The 16,430-nt window shown below is 37.4% G+C and overlaps 2 protein-coding genes across 2 annotated transcripts; one reads left to right on the top strand and one right to left on the bottom strand.

Moving 5' to 3' along the window:
* Window positions 1–1,649: 1,649 nt before the first annotated feature.
* LOC134250212 (E3 ubiquitin-protein ligase TRIM71-like) lies at window positions 1,650–5,184 on the top strand. Its single transcript, XM_062732565.1, has 2 exons — window positions 1,650–1,681; window positions 3,304–5,184. The coding sequence occupies exon 2, from the start codon at window positions 3,335–3,337 to the stop codon at window positions 4,988–4,990; it is 1,656 nt and encodes a 551-aa protein (XP_062588549.1). The 5' UTR covers window positions 1,650–1,681; window positions 3,304–3,334; the 3' UTR covers window positions 4,991–5,184.
* A 2,479-nt stretch (window positions 5,185–7,663) lies between these two features.
* LOC134250215 (uncharacterized) lies at window positions 7,664–14,314 on the bottom strand. The gene is made up of 3 exons (XM_062732568.1): window positions 14,196–14,314; window positions 8,581–13,820; window positions 7,664–8,332 (listed from the first exon to the last, which is right to left on the bottom strand). The coding sequence occupies exons 2-3, from the start codon at window positions 13,705–13,707 to the stop codon at window positions 7,664–7,666; spliced, it is 5,796 nt and encodes a 1,931-aa protein (XP_062588552.1). The 5' UTR covers window positions 13,708–13,820; window positions 14,196–14,314.
* Between the last annotated feature and the right edge of the window lie 2,116 nt (window positions 14,315–16,430).

Genomic DNA, 16,430 nt, shown 5'->3' with positions numbered 1-16,430 from the left:
TGATGTGATCTTTCTTATTCTTGGATCAGCTCCGGTTTAGTGAAAACGGGACTGAGGATGGAAAGAAAAATTGTTTTACGTTAAGTATTTGTTAATCCAGACCTACTCTAAACATTCAATGAGCAATGGCTTTACTAAAGTGTTTAACAGTTTTTACTACTTTACTACTGTCTTATTGTTTATATAAGAAACTTTGGAGAATTCTCAGAAAGCAGATAGGAAGCAAAATATCAACAGTCTGGTACATGCATAGAAATATACAATAAAAACAGATATTTTAACGAATGTTCACCATTTATTTTTGGTGCTTTGGATAGAGCTGAAGTTTTCGGTGGATGTAAAAAGGTCTTAAGATTTAGAATGGCAAGTTCCCATACTGAAAATAAATGTAAGGATAACAAAAAGCATTTGGGCAAGCCCAGGTAGTTACAAAACTTTCCAGCTATAACGGAGATCTAAATATGACATCAGCTGTAGCATACCACTTTTTCATTTATTTGTAAGATCATAATTAAAACACTGAATTGTAGACACGGATTTTTTGTTATTTCCCGGGAGCACACGACGGGTTTGACCGGTCGGCAAGGGATGCTCACATGTCACCTGATCCCACCTCTGATGTTTTGAGGTCTGTGTTTGCTCTCCTTTGATTTTGTATTGTTTTATGGAATTTTGAGAATGACAACTGTTTGTTATCTCCTTATATTTTAAGATAAACATGGCAAACAATCGAAAGATGTGCAATATAAAATTCTATCTCAACCGAAAGTGAAGATTTTTATCTATTTGTCAAGACGGGGAGCGGGGTTGAAGGAAGATAGAGAACAGCATATCATACCCTATTTTTCGTATATTCTAAATTTACGTCATTCTTAAAATCTCTTTTCATCCAAAAACTAAATACAATTACATGTCCATTAATAATCTAGCTTGAAACCCCCACAAACCCCCGTTTTTTCATTAAAGGACAGTCCCCTAAAATCTAGAGTAATATCTTCTATATTTATTTCGAGTCCTTTATAAAATTGAATAGAAAAAGTTTGTTAAAATTGATCTGAAACAAATTTCTTTAAGTATTTTTTTCTCTTTGACATGACGCATCGTTTTAGAAAGGGGGTGGGGTCAGTTTACTTGAAAAATAACCAAGGAGGTGGGACATGTTCCCAACTCGATTAGTTCCATTTTTTAGTCAAACATACTATTCATTAATCTTATTTCATAGAAAAAAGGGGAGCAACCGGACTTTAGGTTATGACTGGAAAAAATGTTAAGTGCCCGATGGCAGTACTGGAATTTCAATCAAATGTTGTTAACTAGAATTTAAGCCTCGATCGAATTCACTCAATGTAAAAATTTTCCCTTCAAAAATAAAGCGCATTTCGGACATTAATATATACTGAGATGTTGCTGCTAAATTTCACTAAAATTCCATTTGATTTCGATTATGGTTTATATATTTCGAGGTGTTGTTTCGCAAACCCCTTCATACACATAGTTTTGTGTTACAGATAGCCTTTAATTGACATATTTGACATACATATGGTTGACACAGAAATTATGTTTGTCAGGTAGCTATAAAACACCTGTCACATGACAACAAGCTACCAGGAAGAAGAAAGACAAACCGAAAGTTGTAAGAAAGTTAGCCGAAATACTTCAACAGAAACACCTAAAACCATGAGTATGTATTTTTGACTAGTTCATTCTAATATATATAGTGACAACGCATAAATTTCTTATTCTCTCTTTCTCTTTCTCTCTCTCTCTCTTCACCTGATCACAAATACCATCTGTACATGAAATTAAAAAAAAAACAACAACAAAAAAAACGATGGTAACAAATGCAGTGCAGTTGACTGATATGACATGTATTCCACGGAAGCCCATGCATGGTGCCACGTACGAAAAATATTTTATCTGGCGGCCACCACTACTATATCTGGCGGTCGCCACATAATTGATATGGCGGTCGCTATATAATATCTGGCGGCCGCCAAATATTTCTCTAGCGGGGGCTATATAACATCTGGCCGCCGCCACATATTTATCTTGCAGCCGCCAAATATTTATCTGGCGGCTGCTATATAATATCTGGCGTCTGCCAGATTACACCTGGTTTCTTGATGCGCGCGCATGTTTTAACGTTTCATTTCAGAGGTGGATACAGTGTGAAAACAAACTTGTAAGAGATTTATTAGGACCCGACACTCCAAACCACACTTCTAGTCTATGTTTTGCATAGAAAATATTAATATTTGACTTGAATTATGCAAGTAGTTGTAGAGTGTTTCGGCTACTAAGAGGCCTCATCAGGGGTCACGGACATAAATCATGGTGTTAGTTGCAGTTTGTGTTTGCTGTAAGCTTTGATTGGTTGAGAATTAAATAAAGTTTTGCATTTTGGATTTCTGAGTATGGTGTTCCAATATTTAAGAATTCGTTTTTTATCATTAACTTTTTTTATCAATAAGCAGCGGATGTGTCAGAATCCATCTTCTTAACCCAATAAAGACACAATAACACTCACCTTTTGCAAAATAATTTATGTGGCGGCCTCTAGATATAACGTGGCGGCCGCCATATAAATTATGTGGCGGCCGCCAGATAAAATATTTTTTTGTACGTGGCACCAACTGGCTCCGTAGTATTCCAATTAGGATTCAATATTATAAATTATTAATTAGTCCAATCATGTTTTTTTTTATTTCTTAAAGATGGTGGAGTTTTTTACTAAATGTTTGCTCCCCCCCCCAATAATTTATCGATGTATAGTATACTACAGAAAACATTGGCTTTATGAATCTGCTCGTGCTCCCTCGTCTGATAATCCCTCTAATATTTGGAAAGAAGGATATGGAAATAACGAACAGTATTCAGTCTCATAGTCCATAAAACTATAAAAATTAGGAGCATAGCAAACACGGACCTCCGAAACATCAGAGGTGGGATCAGGTGCCATGAATAAGGTATGGTTCCATTGGAATTTTGCTCTGTGTTTTTCTAAAAATAAAATAGAAATTGGTGTAAAAGTCGAAAAATTCATGCTTTCTGAAATTCAATGCAGAAAAATCATACATGTACAAATCCTTTTTTTGTATTTTTAAATAATATTTCTACACATCCGAAGCAGTCCCCTTAATGATTCAAACAAAGTCGGTTGTGTGTAATTTCCTTTACTGTATTTGTCAGTGTAGTACTAAACTCAATTTGTAGTATTGAACTTAAAATATATCACACATTTACTTCAAAAATATCAAATTATATGCATTGCTTCTTTATTTTCATTATCTTGTTATTTTTCAGATATAACATTACCTACATTGTAGCAAAAGAAATGGCCACTGCCACAAGCCAGGCACAGGAACTCATAACCTGTGACCTTTGTGCCACACCTGTCCAGCAATTCTGTAACAGCTGCCAAGTCGGTCTGTGTGAAGACTGTATCAACAAACACGTCAAGAGCCTCAAGTCCATGAAGCATGACATTGTTCCTTTCACAAAGCGTACAGTACAGCTTGTGTTCCCTCAGTGTACATCTCATTCCCACCAGAGATGTGAGGCTTACTGTCAACAGTGTGATGTACCGGTCTGCATCAAATGTCTCACAGGTCAACATAAAGGTCATGTTTTCGAGGACATGGATAAAGTCATAGCTGTGAAGAGAGAAAAAATTAAACAAGAAACTGGAGAAATTGAGGGCCTTATCCTGAAGACCACAACACAGGATTCAGACACTGAAAACAAAATTTCCAAATCCATCACCCATTTTACAGATTTACAGAGACAGACCAATGATCACAGAAAACAATGGCACCTAGAGGTGGACAACATCTTTAACAAAATGGAATCCCTAATCCAGTCATTCAAAGATCAGCATATGACAACTCTAAAATCATACCAGTCTAAACTCAGAAGTCAGAACTCTAGTATGTACCAAACTGTTGAAGAAAACAAAAAAATCCTGAAGTCTAACCAAGTGTCTGATGTCAACAACTACCAATCTAAACTGAAGGAATACAGAAAAATTCCACAAATACCTGATTTACCATTGCCCTCTCTTCAAACAAACACAGTTCAAGGGAGAGAACTCAGCATATTATTAAGAGGATACATGGCTACACTGACACAAACATCACTATCCAGTCTGACAGATGAAGTCTCCTTTTTATCTGTTAAGGAATTATTAGAAGAAGCCAAAGTGATTGCTAACATTCCAACAAATGTTAAAAAGTTAGTTAAAGTGGCCTGTGTAGGATTAGATAAAGCTTGGGTTAGTGGTAAAGACAAAATGATAACCTGTGTGGACATACATGGAGCTGTACATGACACTGTCATCAGTACATGTAAGAACTACCCTAATGACATTACAGTGACCAGACAGGGAGAAATGATATACAGTGATTCTGCAAATAGAACTGTGAACATTGTCAGAGATGGAAAGACAGATACACTGATCACCACACCAAGGGGCTGGCATCCAGTGGGACTGTGTTGTTCCAGGTCAGGGGTCATCCTAGTTAGTATGTGCACTACTGATAGAATTCATCATAAAATAGTCTGTTATCAGGGACAGAGAGTGACACAGGAAATAGATAAAGATGAACATGGAGTTCCAATCTATCAAGGAGGAAAATATACAGTGTATGTGGTGGAGAACAAAAATGGAGACATAGTGGCCTCTGATCTTAATGCTAGAGCAGTGGTAGTGGTGGACAGGACAGGAAAAGTCAGATTCAGATACAACAAACCTCCATGGGGAAATAAATCATTTGGTCCTACACAAATAAAGACAGACTCCCTGGGTCACATCATTGTGGCTGATGATATCAATGACTGTCTACACATCCTAGATCAGAATGGACAGTTCCTGAGATGTGTGGATAATTGTGGACTAGAGCTTCCTACAGTACTGAGTGTGGACAGTGAGGGGAGGTTGTGGGTACGGTTGTATAAATCAGGGGAATTGAAAGTCATACAATACCTGAAATAAACAGTAAACATTCACATGTTTGGAATTGTTTATGGCATACATTTATCAAACAAATTAAAATTACAATTTTCAAATAATTTGTATCTTTTGTATCAACTCAGGATTTTTAAAGTTATAAAAGTATTAAAATACCTGTACAACAATTTTATAGTTATTTTTATTTTTGTCATAAAATTTACACATGTACTTGAATAAAGAAGGAATCAAATACATGTATAATCATTGAAGTAAGGAGATTAAATCTTGCAATCAAATGACTTCAGAATTTTTGTAAAATTTACTTCATTAAAAAGAAAAACAAGGTCAATCAGCGACAGAGCTCATCTGCACAAAAAGGAACAAATCAGTTCGGTGTTGAAAAGTGTACAGAGAAGAGGGGATGGGAGGCTTGAATTTTTAACTACCAGGATGCTTTCATATCAGTATAACTAATGGCTTTGTTATTTAGCAGAATTTTAAGATTTTTTTCATATATATATTCCTATTAATGAAATACAATCTCCCATGAATATTTTTTTTACAGTATATTCCTTTATCTTTGATCCCCCATAGTGGCCACATCATAGTAACCCCCAGGAGGACATGATTTGCACAAACTTAGACTTTAATCTACACAACCTTAGGATGCTTCATTTTTCTAAAACTACTAGTGCTTTTGCTTATCCTGAGAAAAAAGTATTTTTGCCTATACATGTATTTCATTACATGTATGTAATACTTTGATCCCCAATGTGACCCCATCCTACCCCTGGGGATCATTGTGCATTAACTGAGATAAGATGAAGAAGCCAACAGTTTATTGACATCATTCTATAATGCAAGTTAATATATGTGACATTCTAAATCAAATTAGTCAGTCCTTTCACAATCAAAACATACAAATATTGTAACAGATCAATCAAATGTGATTCTGTATATGAAATATCAATCTGTATTTATCAAAAAAGTATATTTCAAATTTTAACAGTTAGGTCTTAAACAGAAAAAATGTCATTATAACACAGATAGAAAGAGATACTTTTTAGCGTGCATGAATCATAGTTCGCTATTTACTTTTAATACTCATGTTTACTGATCAATGAACCTGTTTTTTCGACACATTTCCAGTCCTTTTATTATACATGAAACGTTTAATTCCAAAACTATCTATTGTTTGCCCAATACTGAATATTCCAGCTGAGTTACTTCAGAAATTTTGAATTTGAACATTCTAAATATCCTATACTGCTCTTTTATTCCGAAAATTTCTTAAAATCAAATCATAGGATTTGTTTTTTTAAATGATAGATAAATGTTTGTATTCCAGGTTCTTTGTTAAAGGTTTAGAGAACAAAACTCTTATGTTTATAGCATGTATGCTATGGTTTCTTCAAAAAGGAACATAACCTTCTTTTCCTTATAAAGGATTGAAAACCCTATAGAATGAAATGTAGAGAACAGCCTTCTCTTGTCACCAATTAGTAAAAATACTCAGCTTGTACTGTTTATAATGGATACTAGATAAAATAAAGCAGAGATGTTTACCTATTTAAAAAAATTATAGATAGTCTTGTTACCAGATACTTAGCAAAGTGTTTATTCCATCAACTTCACTGTTTGGATGAAATTATACTTCAACTTTTTAAATTTTAAATCCGAGAATAAAGTACATGTACATTCGTCCATCCTCAGGAAAGAAAAACATCTATTTTTTTTTTATGATGCAACATGAAAAACCACTGAAATCAATTCAAGAATTTACAGTTTCTCTATGGGGTAGAATTGTGTACTTTTAAAATAATTAATTTGTTACATGTGCGTTTCTTTCCTGGCATCACACATACAAATATAACACAGTGATCTATACATATTATCACAAAGCAATGCATATTCTGCCACAATAAGAAAGTCTTTCAGTTCCTTTAGAAAGTTTTATTTGACAGATAGATAACCCCTGTATCACATGTGTGATGTGTGTGTTGTGGTAAAAAGCTACAATAGAATAAAAACCATAGTAAGTAATGACAGGTACTGCTTTCCATACAAAAATTTCTCAAAACAGGATTCATGTAATATAAACAAATTACACAGCTAAGTATAATCTCTTAGACATCATTAACTAACTGTAACTTTATCATTAATATCAAATTTCTTTCATAAAATATATTTTTAAGACAAATACAGACTTGTAAACTATCGACTTTAAACGATGACATTAACAGCGCACCATACCCTAAGCACATGGCAAAATATTATTTGTAAATTATGCAGAACTGCGTGAATATGCATAGTTGACATTAAACAAACAAGTGTAGGATGATATTATCTAAAGAATAAACAAAGTATCAAGACTTTAAACTACTTACACCGTGGATTACAGGCGTTTGACAGGTGGAAAATTAACTTGCCGAGAAGTATGGCGGCAAAAACACATCAGATTAACTCGTACTTAAAACATTCGTATTGACCTAAGTCTAACTGACATAGTCGTACAACAAAAATTCTTATGACTAAAAAATAATATAAACAATAGACAGAACACTCCCCGTCTGAAATCTCAAGATTTCACTATCAAAATTACAAACTAATAAAAGAGTATGACAAAATCATAGACCTCTCAATAACAATGACAAATCAAAGGTTACTCAAAAACAGTCTCAAATAACCCGGTAGTCTGTCAACACATTCTCAGAACTACACAACTTCACTTTCAATGAGAAGTATCATGTCAACAACTGGTCTGATATACACTGTAGGCTTTCCATTCACAATGGTACGAATTTCAGCTTTTCGCACATGGTCATCAGAACTCTTGAAGGCTTTCAAGACTAAACCAATAGGCCAGCAGTTTTGTTCAACGCTCTTGTCCTTTATAAGCACTACGTCTCCTTCTGCTATGTCACGCTGATTCTTGGTCCACTTCCTACGACTCTGAAGTAGTGGTAAATACTCCTTCTTCCATCGTGACCAGAATACACTAGCTAAAGCTTGAACGCGTCTCCATTCAGCCTTGAACATGTCTCGGTCACCGAATTCTCCAAGTGAATTGGCCTTGAACTCATACTCTGTCTTCTGTGTCAACAGCATTGCTGGAGTCAGTATCAATGGGGAATCTGGATCAGTGGATATAGGAACAAGAGGCCTTGAATTAATGATCGCACAGACCTCTGCCATAAATGTGTTCAGCACATCATGGGTCAAGGTTTTTCCACTGGCATCAATCAGCATTGAGTTGAGGATTTTACGGGTGACGCCGATCATTCTTTCCCAAGCCCCACCCATGTGGGAGGCATGGGGCGGATTGAAGATCCATACAGTACCAGAATTGTGTAGATACTTCTTCAGCGGTTCATCATTGACATACTGTAGATCACAAATTTTTCGCGGCATTGACTCTTGATAAGCGAGCGAATTGTGTTTAATGCTCTATATAATCTTAAGGAATACTATTAAACGCGAGCATTAAATATTCGCGAGCACACTGTCTCGCGTAATAACGCGAAAATAAAGTTCTCGCGAATAAAAAGTGATTTACAGTATATGGCATCAATGCGCAAGTCGTCTACGGCCCCCACAAAGTTAGTGCCTTGGTCAGAACGGAAAGTCTTTACCTGACCCCTTATGGCGGTGAATCTTCTGACAGCATTGATAAATGCAGATGAACTCATTTCTTCTACTAGTTCAATATGAACTGCCCTTGTGGTTAAGCAGGTGAACAATATTCCCCAGCGCTTGGAGTTGGCACTACCTCCTCGGGTCTTACGTGAGACAATAGCCCAAGGTCCAAATGCATCTACACCTACATTTGTGAAAGGTGGCCCTGGGTCGAGGCGGTCTGCAGGTAGGTCTGCCATGATCTGATACTGTGTCTTCCCTCTGAGTTTTCTGCATGTGATACATTTATGGATAATCGAGGAGACAAGTCGTTTGGCGCCTGTTATCCAAAGTCCAGCTGCCCTGATAGCTCCTTCCGTGAAATGACGCCCTTGGTGCTTGACATTTTCATGATAGTGTCGAACCAATAGGGTTGCTATATGATGGCGTCCAGGAATAATCAATGGTCTCTTCTCTTGCAAGGTCAATTTTGAGTTGACTATCCGACCTCCTACGCGTAGAAGTCCCTGATCATCTAAGAATGGATTAAGGTTGGCTATTGGGCTTCGTCTTGGTAGAGGCTCATCTTGTCGTATACACTCAATCTCCTCACAGTACATCTCAGACTGCACCATTCGAATCACAAAATGCTCTGTGTCCTGGTACCTTTCGGTCACAGTGTTAAGATCAATGTCTTTGCCTTTAAACTTGAAAAGCATGTATCTGAGAAAGTTCATGGCTACCACAAGTCTTCTCCAATCAGAGAATCGCTGGAATCGTTGAGTCATTGGAGTGCAAGGTTGTTCACCATCATTGTCTGCGGTGCAGGTTTTCATGGATGAAACTATAGGGCGAATCTCTTTATCTTCATCTGGCTCAATGAGCGGATGTCCATTCTCATTCTGTTCTTCACGTTTAATGACATGAAGTTGTTTTGGTCCTTGCAACCAAGCGCTATCTTGAAGCTCATGTGCAGGTAGACATCTCGTTGCTAGATCTGCAGGGTTACGATCAGTAGGCACGTAGTTCCACTGGCTTGGAGATGTAAACTTCCTTATGCGATCTACTCTGTTGCCAACATAGATGTAAAATCTCCTAGACTCATTACAGATGTAGCCGAGGACTACTTTGCTATCAGTATAATACTTCACAGAGTCTATTTGTATCTCAAGGTGATTCAGAACACACTGTGCAATCTCAACTGCTAACACCGATGCACACAATTCCAGTCGTGGGATAGTGTGTCCACTCATGGGTGCAACTTTGGCCTTGCCCAACACAAATCCAACTTTGCACTGTCCGTCACTATCTGTGGTGCGCAAATAAATGACAGCTGCTATGGCCTTTTCAGATGCGTCGCTGTACACATGAAGCTCTTTTCTCATAACTTTGCTGAGATTGGTCACATATGTCCGTTGGATATGTAGGTCCTCAAGTGCATCTAAAGAATCCTTCCAGGAATTCCAAAGAGATGTTAGTTCCTCAGAGAGAGGTTCATCCCAGTCTTGAGTTTGAGCTATAAGTTTCCTGAGTAAGAGTTTACCATAAATAGTCACTGGTGCTAAGAAGCCTAGAGGGTCATAAATCCCATTGACGGTTGAAAGTAAACCTCTTCGTGTGGCAGGTTTGTGGTCCTTTGACAGTTGAAAGACAAAGGTGTCACTGTTGACATCCCAGCTCAAACCGAGGCTTCGCTGCAGAGGCATATCTTCCGCTTGCAGATCCAAGTCCTTCAGATTTGTTGCTAGGTCCTCAGCTGCAAAGGCTGACATAACTTCTGGACTGTTGGAGGCAAATTTATGGAGCCGGAGATTACCAAATTCCTTCAAGGCACTCTGAGTATCCTTGAGAATGCGAACAGCTTCTGCACTGGTTGGACAGGAAGTCAACCCATCATCAACGTAAAAGTCATTTTTTACAAAGTTGGTGACATGATCTCCATAGTTTGGTTCTGCTGCTTCAGCTGCCTTTCTGAGTCCTAGTGTTGCGACGGCAGGTGAGGGTCGGTTACCAAAGACGTGTACCCTCATCCTATACTCAATGATTTCTTTGTCAAGGTCATTATCCTTGTGCCACAAAAACCTGAGGAAGTTACGATGGTCTTCCCTTACTAAGAAACAGTGAAACATGTGTTGCACATCGGCAGTCACAGCAACCATTTCCCTGCGAAATCTTAGAAGAATGCCAAGTAAGCTGTTTGATAAATCTGGTCCGGAGAGAAGTACTTCATTTAAGGAGACTCCTTTAAATTTCGCTGATGAATCGAACACACCCCTGATTTGATCGGGTTTTTTGGGATGGTAAACACCAAATAGGGGTAGAAACCAACATTCTTCTCCATCAGGTAACTCTGGGGCAACTTCTGCATGATGATTGTCCAGAATCTTAGACATGAATGTAAGAAAGTGTTCTTTTTTCACAGGGTTCTTCTTTAGGCTTACATCAAGGAGTTTTGCACGTTGAACAGCTTGTTCCTTGTTGTTTGGTAATCGTTGTCGATTCTCCCGAAATGGCAGTGGGGCCACCCAACTTCCCGAAGAGTCTCTGATAAATTCGCTATCCATCTGTTGTAAGAACATTTTATCTTCTATTGACATGCCTTGTTCGTCATCATCCTTCGTCCTGATAAATAGCTGTGACTCATCAGACAAAGACTGACTCACTAGTTCTCGTACCTCAAACTTGTTGCTGCATGGCTTCATAGTCGAAGGCTGACCAGTTGGTAGAAGGTAAGTTTTCTTTACACTTAGATCATGTGAGGCATGCTGCATGTTGAGACAAGTTTCTCCAATAACAACCCAGCCAAGTTTGAGTTGTTGTGCGTACGGAGCTTTTGGTGGACCAAAGATTTGATGTAGAACATGATGGGCTTCGATTAGATCACGTCCAATCAGCAAAAGTATGTGACATTCTGCATCAAGTGGTTGAAGGTACCCAGCAATTTCTGTAAGATGTTCATGATGGAAAGTGACCTCAGGAGTGGGTATTTCATCGCGATTGTTTGGTATATGGTCGCACTCGATCAGGGTTGGTAGTTCAAAGTCTACATCACCTTCTATCGATTTCACAATGAACCCCTTTCCTCTTCTTCCAGAAGTGACAACTTTGCCCGAGCAGGTCGATATGGTATAGTTCTGTGGTTTATCTTTCACACCAAACAACTCAAAGAATTCTGGAGAAGCTAATGAGCGGTTGCTCTGATCATCAATCACTGCGTACATCTTTACTGACTTGAGTGGATTGTCACGATGAAACACATGAACGGGCAAGATCTTGGCACACGACTTTCCACTGTAAGGTTCTCTGCATATCTCTGTGCAGCTTGAGTTGACCTCTGACACACTGTTGGACACTTTACCTCTTGACTCCCCGCCGTTGTCCTTCAATGATGAAATAGGAATGCGGTTGGTTTCCTCCCCGCCATTCGCTTGACGAGTTGCATGAGAATCCATGGAAACCACTTTGTCATTTCTGGTAAGATGCAGGGCAGTTGTATGGTTCTTGCTCCCACATTCTTTGCAGTAGATAACAGCATTGCATTCGCGACTTTTGTGAGCGTTAGAAGCACAACATCTGAAGCATATGTTGTTTTCTTTCAAGAGTCTCTTCCTTTCCTCTATTGACTTGGACCGGAATCCTCTACAGTCATCTAGAGTATGTTTGGTCTTGTGGATGATACAACGTTCAAGTGGAGTAGTTACGTCAACACCTGTCTTGTTCACATTGACCTTGTTTCTTGCGTAACTAAGTAGTTTTGGAGCAGCAAATTTCTTGGTGCTGTTTGTGTCTGGCTCATAGTTGAATCCTGGGTCATTTTTCACCTTGCTTACTTCCTTTATGAATTCCACGAACACTTGAAATGGGGGAAATATAACACTGTGTTCCTTCTTATACTTTACAGCTCTATTGGTCCATTTCTCTTGTAAGCCGTATGGTAGTTTGGATATAATAGTCTTAATCCCTGATGATGAGTCAAGATATGCTAACAGAGCATTGTATTTGGGGTCTTCCTTTAAGAATTCCATCTCCATAAGAATGTCTGACAGTTCGTAGAGTTTTTGATAATCTTTGTTACTCAGCTTGGGAAAGTTTTCAAGTTTTGCTCTTATTGAAGCCTCAACATGTTCTGGAGCACCATAGCGTTCATCCAATCTTTCCCAAAGTCTTTTTAATCCTCTGGAGATGTTGTAGATGTTGGATGTTTTGATGCTGACAGCATGCTTTTTTGACTCGGGCCCCAAGTATTTGATGAGAAGATCCATCTGCTCTGAGTCCAAGATTTGTAGTTCACTTGTAACACTCAAAAAACTGTGTTTCCATGCACTATAGGATTCGGGCCTGTCGTTGAAATTTGTTAGTCGAGAGAAAAGAAGATCCTTTCTTAGTAGGAAACGAGTGACGTCGGTCACATGTGTCTCTTGCTGCGTCATGTAAGGTGACGGAAGGCATGAGGTAGGTGTGTATGCCTGTGCATACGGATTCAGTGTAGAAGGAACATGGTCTAATGTAGGTCCAAAAGAGACATGTCCAAGTGTAGGTTGACTGACATGAATATTTTGGCTGGTGCTTGAGGTGTGTTTCAGCTTTGGGTAGTTTAGGTTATCCGGTGAAGCTGGTCGACTGGACAACTGTGAAATATGGTTGATTGTTGATTCAAATGCCTGACACTCTGCTTCTGCCTCCGCTGCTTCCCTTTTGAGATTTATCATTTCCAATTCTGCTTCAAGTTCCATTTGCTGTTTACGTAATGTCATTTCTTTTGCTGCATACAACATCCTGGCTTTCGCTTTACCCAATTCAGCCCTTTTCTTAGCTAGAATGTCTGAATTTAGAACACTGGATGAAGAATGTACACTTAGATGCTCACTGTCTGTATTCTCCTCCTCATATCCTAGATAATCTGGAGAATCATCCCCCTGATCACTGTTGCTGGATATATGTTTCTTTTCAGTGTTCTTAGTGTCTGTAGTAGAATCTGGTAATGGCATATTCTTGGCCTTCTGAAGGTTGGAGGTAAAATCTGGTAGAGATGCTGACTTTTGCTGCTCAGTGTCCACAGAAGAGTCTGGTTTGGACGGTGTTTTGGCTTTCTGAGTTGAGTCTGGACTCGATGTTGTCCCTGCCTGTCCTGTTGCTGTAGACATGGTCTTTTTACTATTCTGCCACAATAAGAAAGTCTTTCAGTTCCTTTAGAAAGTTTTATTTGACAGATAGATAACCCCTGTATCACATGTGTGATGTGTGTGTTGGTAAAAAGCTACAATAGAATAAAAAACCAAAGTAAGTAATGACAGGTACTGCTTTCCATACAAAAATTTCTCAAAACAGGATTCATTTAATATAAACAAATTACACAGCTAAGTATAATCTCTTAGACATCATTAACTAACTGTAACTTTATCATTAATATCAAATTTCTTGCATAAAATACATTTTTAAGACAAATACAGACTAGTAAAATATCGACTTTAAACGATGACATTAACAGCGCACCATACCCTAAGCACATGGCAAAATATTATTTGTAAATTATGCAGAACTGCGTGAATATGCATAGTTGACATTAAACAAACAAGTGTAGGATGATATTATCTAAAGAATAAACAAAGTATCAAGACTTTAAACTACTTACACCGTGGATTACAGGCGTTTGACAGGTGGAAAATTAACTTGCCGAGAAGTATGGCGGCAAAAACACATCAGATTAACTCGTACTTAAAACATTCGTATTGACCTAAGTCTAACTGACATAGTCGTACAACAAAAATTCTTATGACTAAAAAATAATATAAACAATAGACAGAACAATGCACATTATAAATTCTCACTTGTCAAACATGGCTTAAAAACAATATGCTATGTTAACTATGATTAAAATAAAAATTAGATTAACAAAAAAAGATTATGTCAAATCTGTATGTCCAACAATATACAAACTTAATGCACAGAATCAATAATGCACAGATTCAGTCTTTGAAGTTTCTGTGGCAAGCACTTTATCTATTTTTATCCCCCCAAAACAAATTCCTGGGAGTCAGAACTGAGGGCACCAAAGTCTATAGAAATCATCTGTTCTTCAGAAAGTAAAAAAAGTACAGCGTGAAGTCAATAAATAGTATATTTTTGTACAATTGCTCACCAAGGAACCTAAGTCCCCCACTGATGTCAGAAATCAAATGATATTCCTCCCTCTATATGAAAGACACAGGTAGGGTCAGATAAAGCAGTGATGATCTGATAATGAACATCAAACACAAAACTGGGAGATCCAGGTGGGCGTGTCAAGCAGCTGATAAACATGTGGTGATTACATCACCTAGGGGCGGTAACTCCTGTTTTGTTATAATATTGTACATTAAGATAGAAGCTAGTGATACTCAGGCCAGGTAACTGTAGGTGTCCTTCTGTCCTTCCACTCGCTCCAAATATTCCTTCTCAATCAGTATGTCTATGCATTTCTGTCACTAAAAAAGATAAATTATGTTAATACTTAAAACGTTTGTATCTAGTGATTCTGGTCATTAAAATTGAAAGGAAATCTTAATGACAAAAATAGTAGTCTGGGTGAAAGAGCAAAAAGAGGTCTTAAACTTTAATTGTAGGTATTCTGAGTTGGAATTAAGATGCATAATTTGGGAGGGGGCTTAAATATCTTACATTTAGTGAAGAGCTTACCTTAATTATATGTACTCTTGAGTATGAATTGAGTTACATAATGAAGGAGGGGCTTAAATACCTTAAATATTGGGAACAGCTTACCTTAATTATCGGTACTCTGGGTTTGAATCGGGAGGAGAGCTGATTCAGGACCTCGGCTAGCAGCTGTTGATGCTTCAACACTTTCCTCATCTTCATTATACGTACTATAGCAGCATGTAACACAGTACACTTTCCTCATCTTCATTATACGTACTATAGCAGCATGTAATACAAATAAACAACACTTTAAATACAACATAATAAGTACTATAGCAGTCTATAACACAAACAAAAATGACACAGTTAAGGTAGTCCGATCCTCAGGTTTATAAAATTAGCAGTTAAGTGATTAAAAATACTCATAAAAGTATCTCTGAATCCATAAAGTTTTGTAAATTTATCCACGGTATTTCTTTAAAGTAAAAGATTAAAGTTAATCATATTATATAGGGAAAACGGTCAAATCTCTAATATTTTTGCAGAAAAAACAATTTGGAATATAGGCAATGGATTTTTTAATTGCAAATTAATCAACAAATATGTTTTAGGTTTTAAAAACGATAGGTGGGTTACATTGACCTGTATGAGAAGCTTTCTGTCTTCCTCTATATGTTTGTGTGTTGTCTCTTGTTCCATTTTCACTTCTGTTTTCAGAGGCACATTTATATTTACACGTAATTTTTTGCTGCAAAAGTAAATGGTATAATTACTTTTCACTCAATACTTTAAATAATAACACAAAGCCACAATCAATAAAAATCTGAAATACAGTAAAATTTGATCATAACGAAGTCACTGGGACCTGTGAAATTATTTCGCTACATCCGTTGATCATTATATCCGTACAAGGAATTTATTAAATTTGTACAGCTGGGGATCCAAGACAACTTCACTTTATCTGTGAATTCACAATATGCGTGTTCGTACAAAATGAGTTTTACTGTAATTAGTACATCATACATGAGAGTTCCAATAAACAAACTCTCTGCTAGAGACTTATAGATTAAGGATTTTAAATATGTCTACTGCTAGAGACCTTTCAACCAAGTGTGTAACATATTATCTGTATATTATCATCAACGTTCACATTATGGTTTGTCTTTTAAGATCGGAGAATTAACTCAAATCAATTTCCTGGTCACATTAAAAAATAATTTTAAGATGACAT

Source organism: Saccostrea cucullata, unplaced genomic scaffold, assembly GCF_032062105.1.
Source record: "Saccostrea cucullata isolate Sc308-1 unplaced genomic scaffold, CSIRO_AGI_Scuc_v1 ctg6326, whole genome shotgun sequence".
Lineage (NCBI taxonomy): Eukaryota > Metazoa > Mollusca > Bivalvia > Ostreida > Ostreidae > Saccostrea > Saccostrea cuccullata.
Note: the sequence above shows the minus strand (reverse complement) of the source record. Positions and strands in the feature narration are given on the sequence as shown.

Coding starts and splice junctions, on each gene's coding strand:
- LOC134250212 (XM_062732565.1), top strand. CDS start 3,335: ATGGCCACTGCCACAAGCCAGGCACAGGAACTCATAACCTGTGACCTT.
- LOC134250215 (XM_062732568.1), bottom strand. CDS start 13,707: ATGTCTACAGCAACAGGACAGGCAGGGACAACATCGAGTCCAGACTCA. Junction 8,333..8,580: donor TCACCGCCATAAGGGGTCAG/GTAAAGACTTTC, acceptor TGTGATCTACAG/TATGTCAATGATGAACCGCT.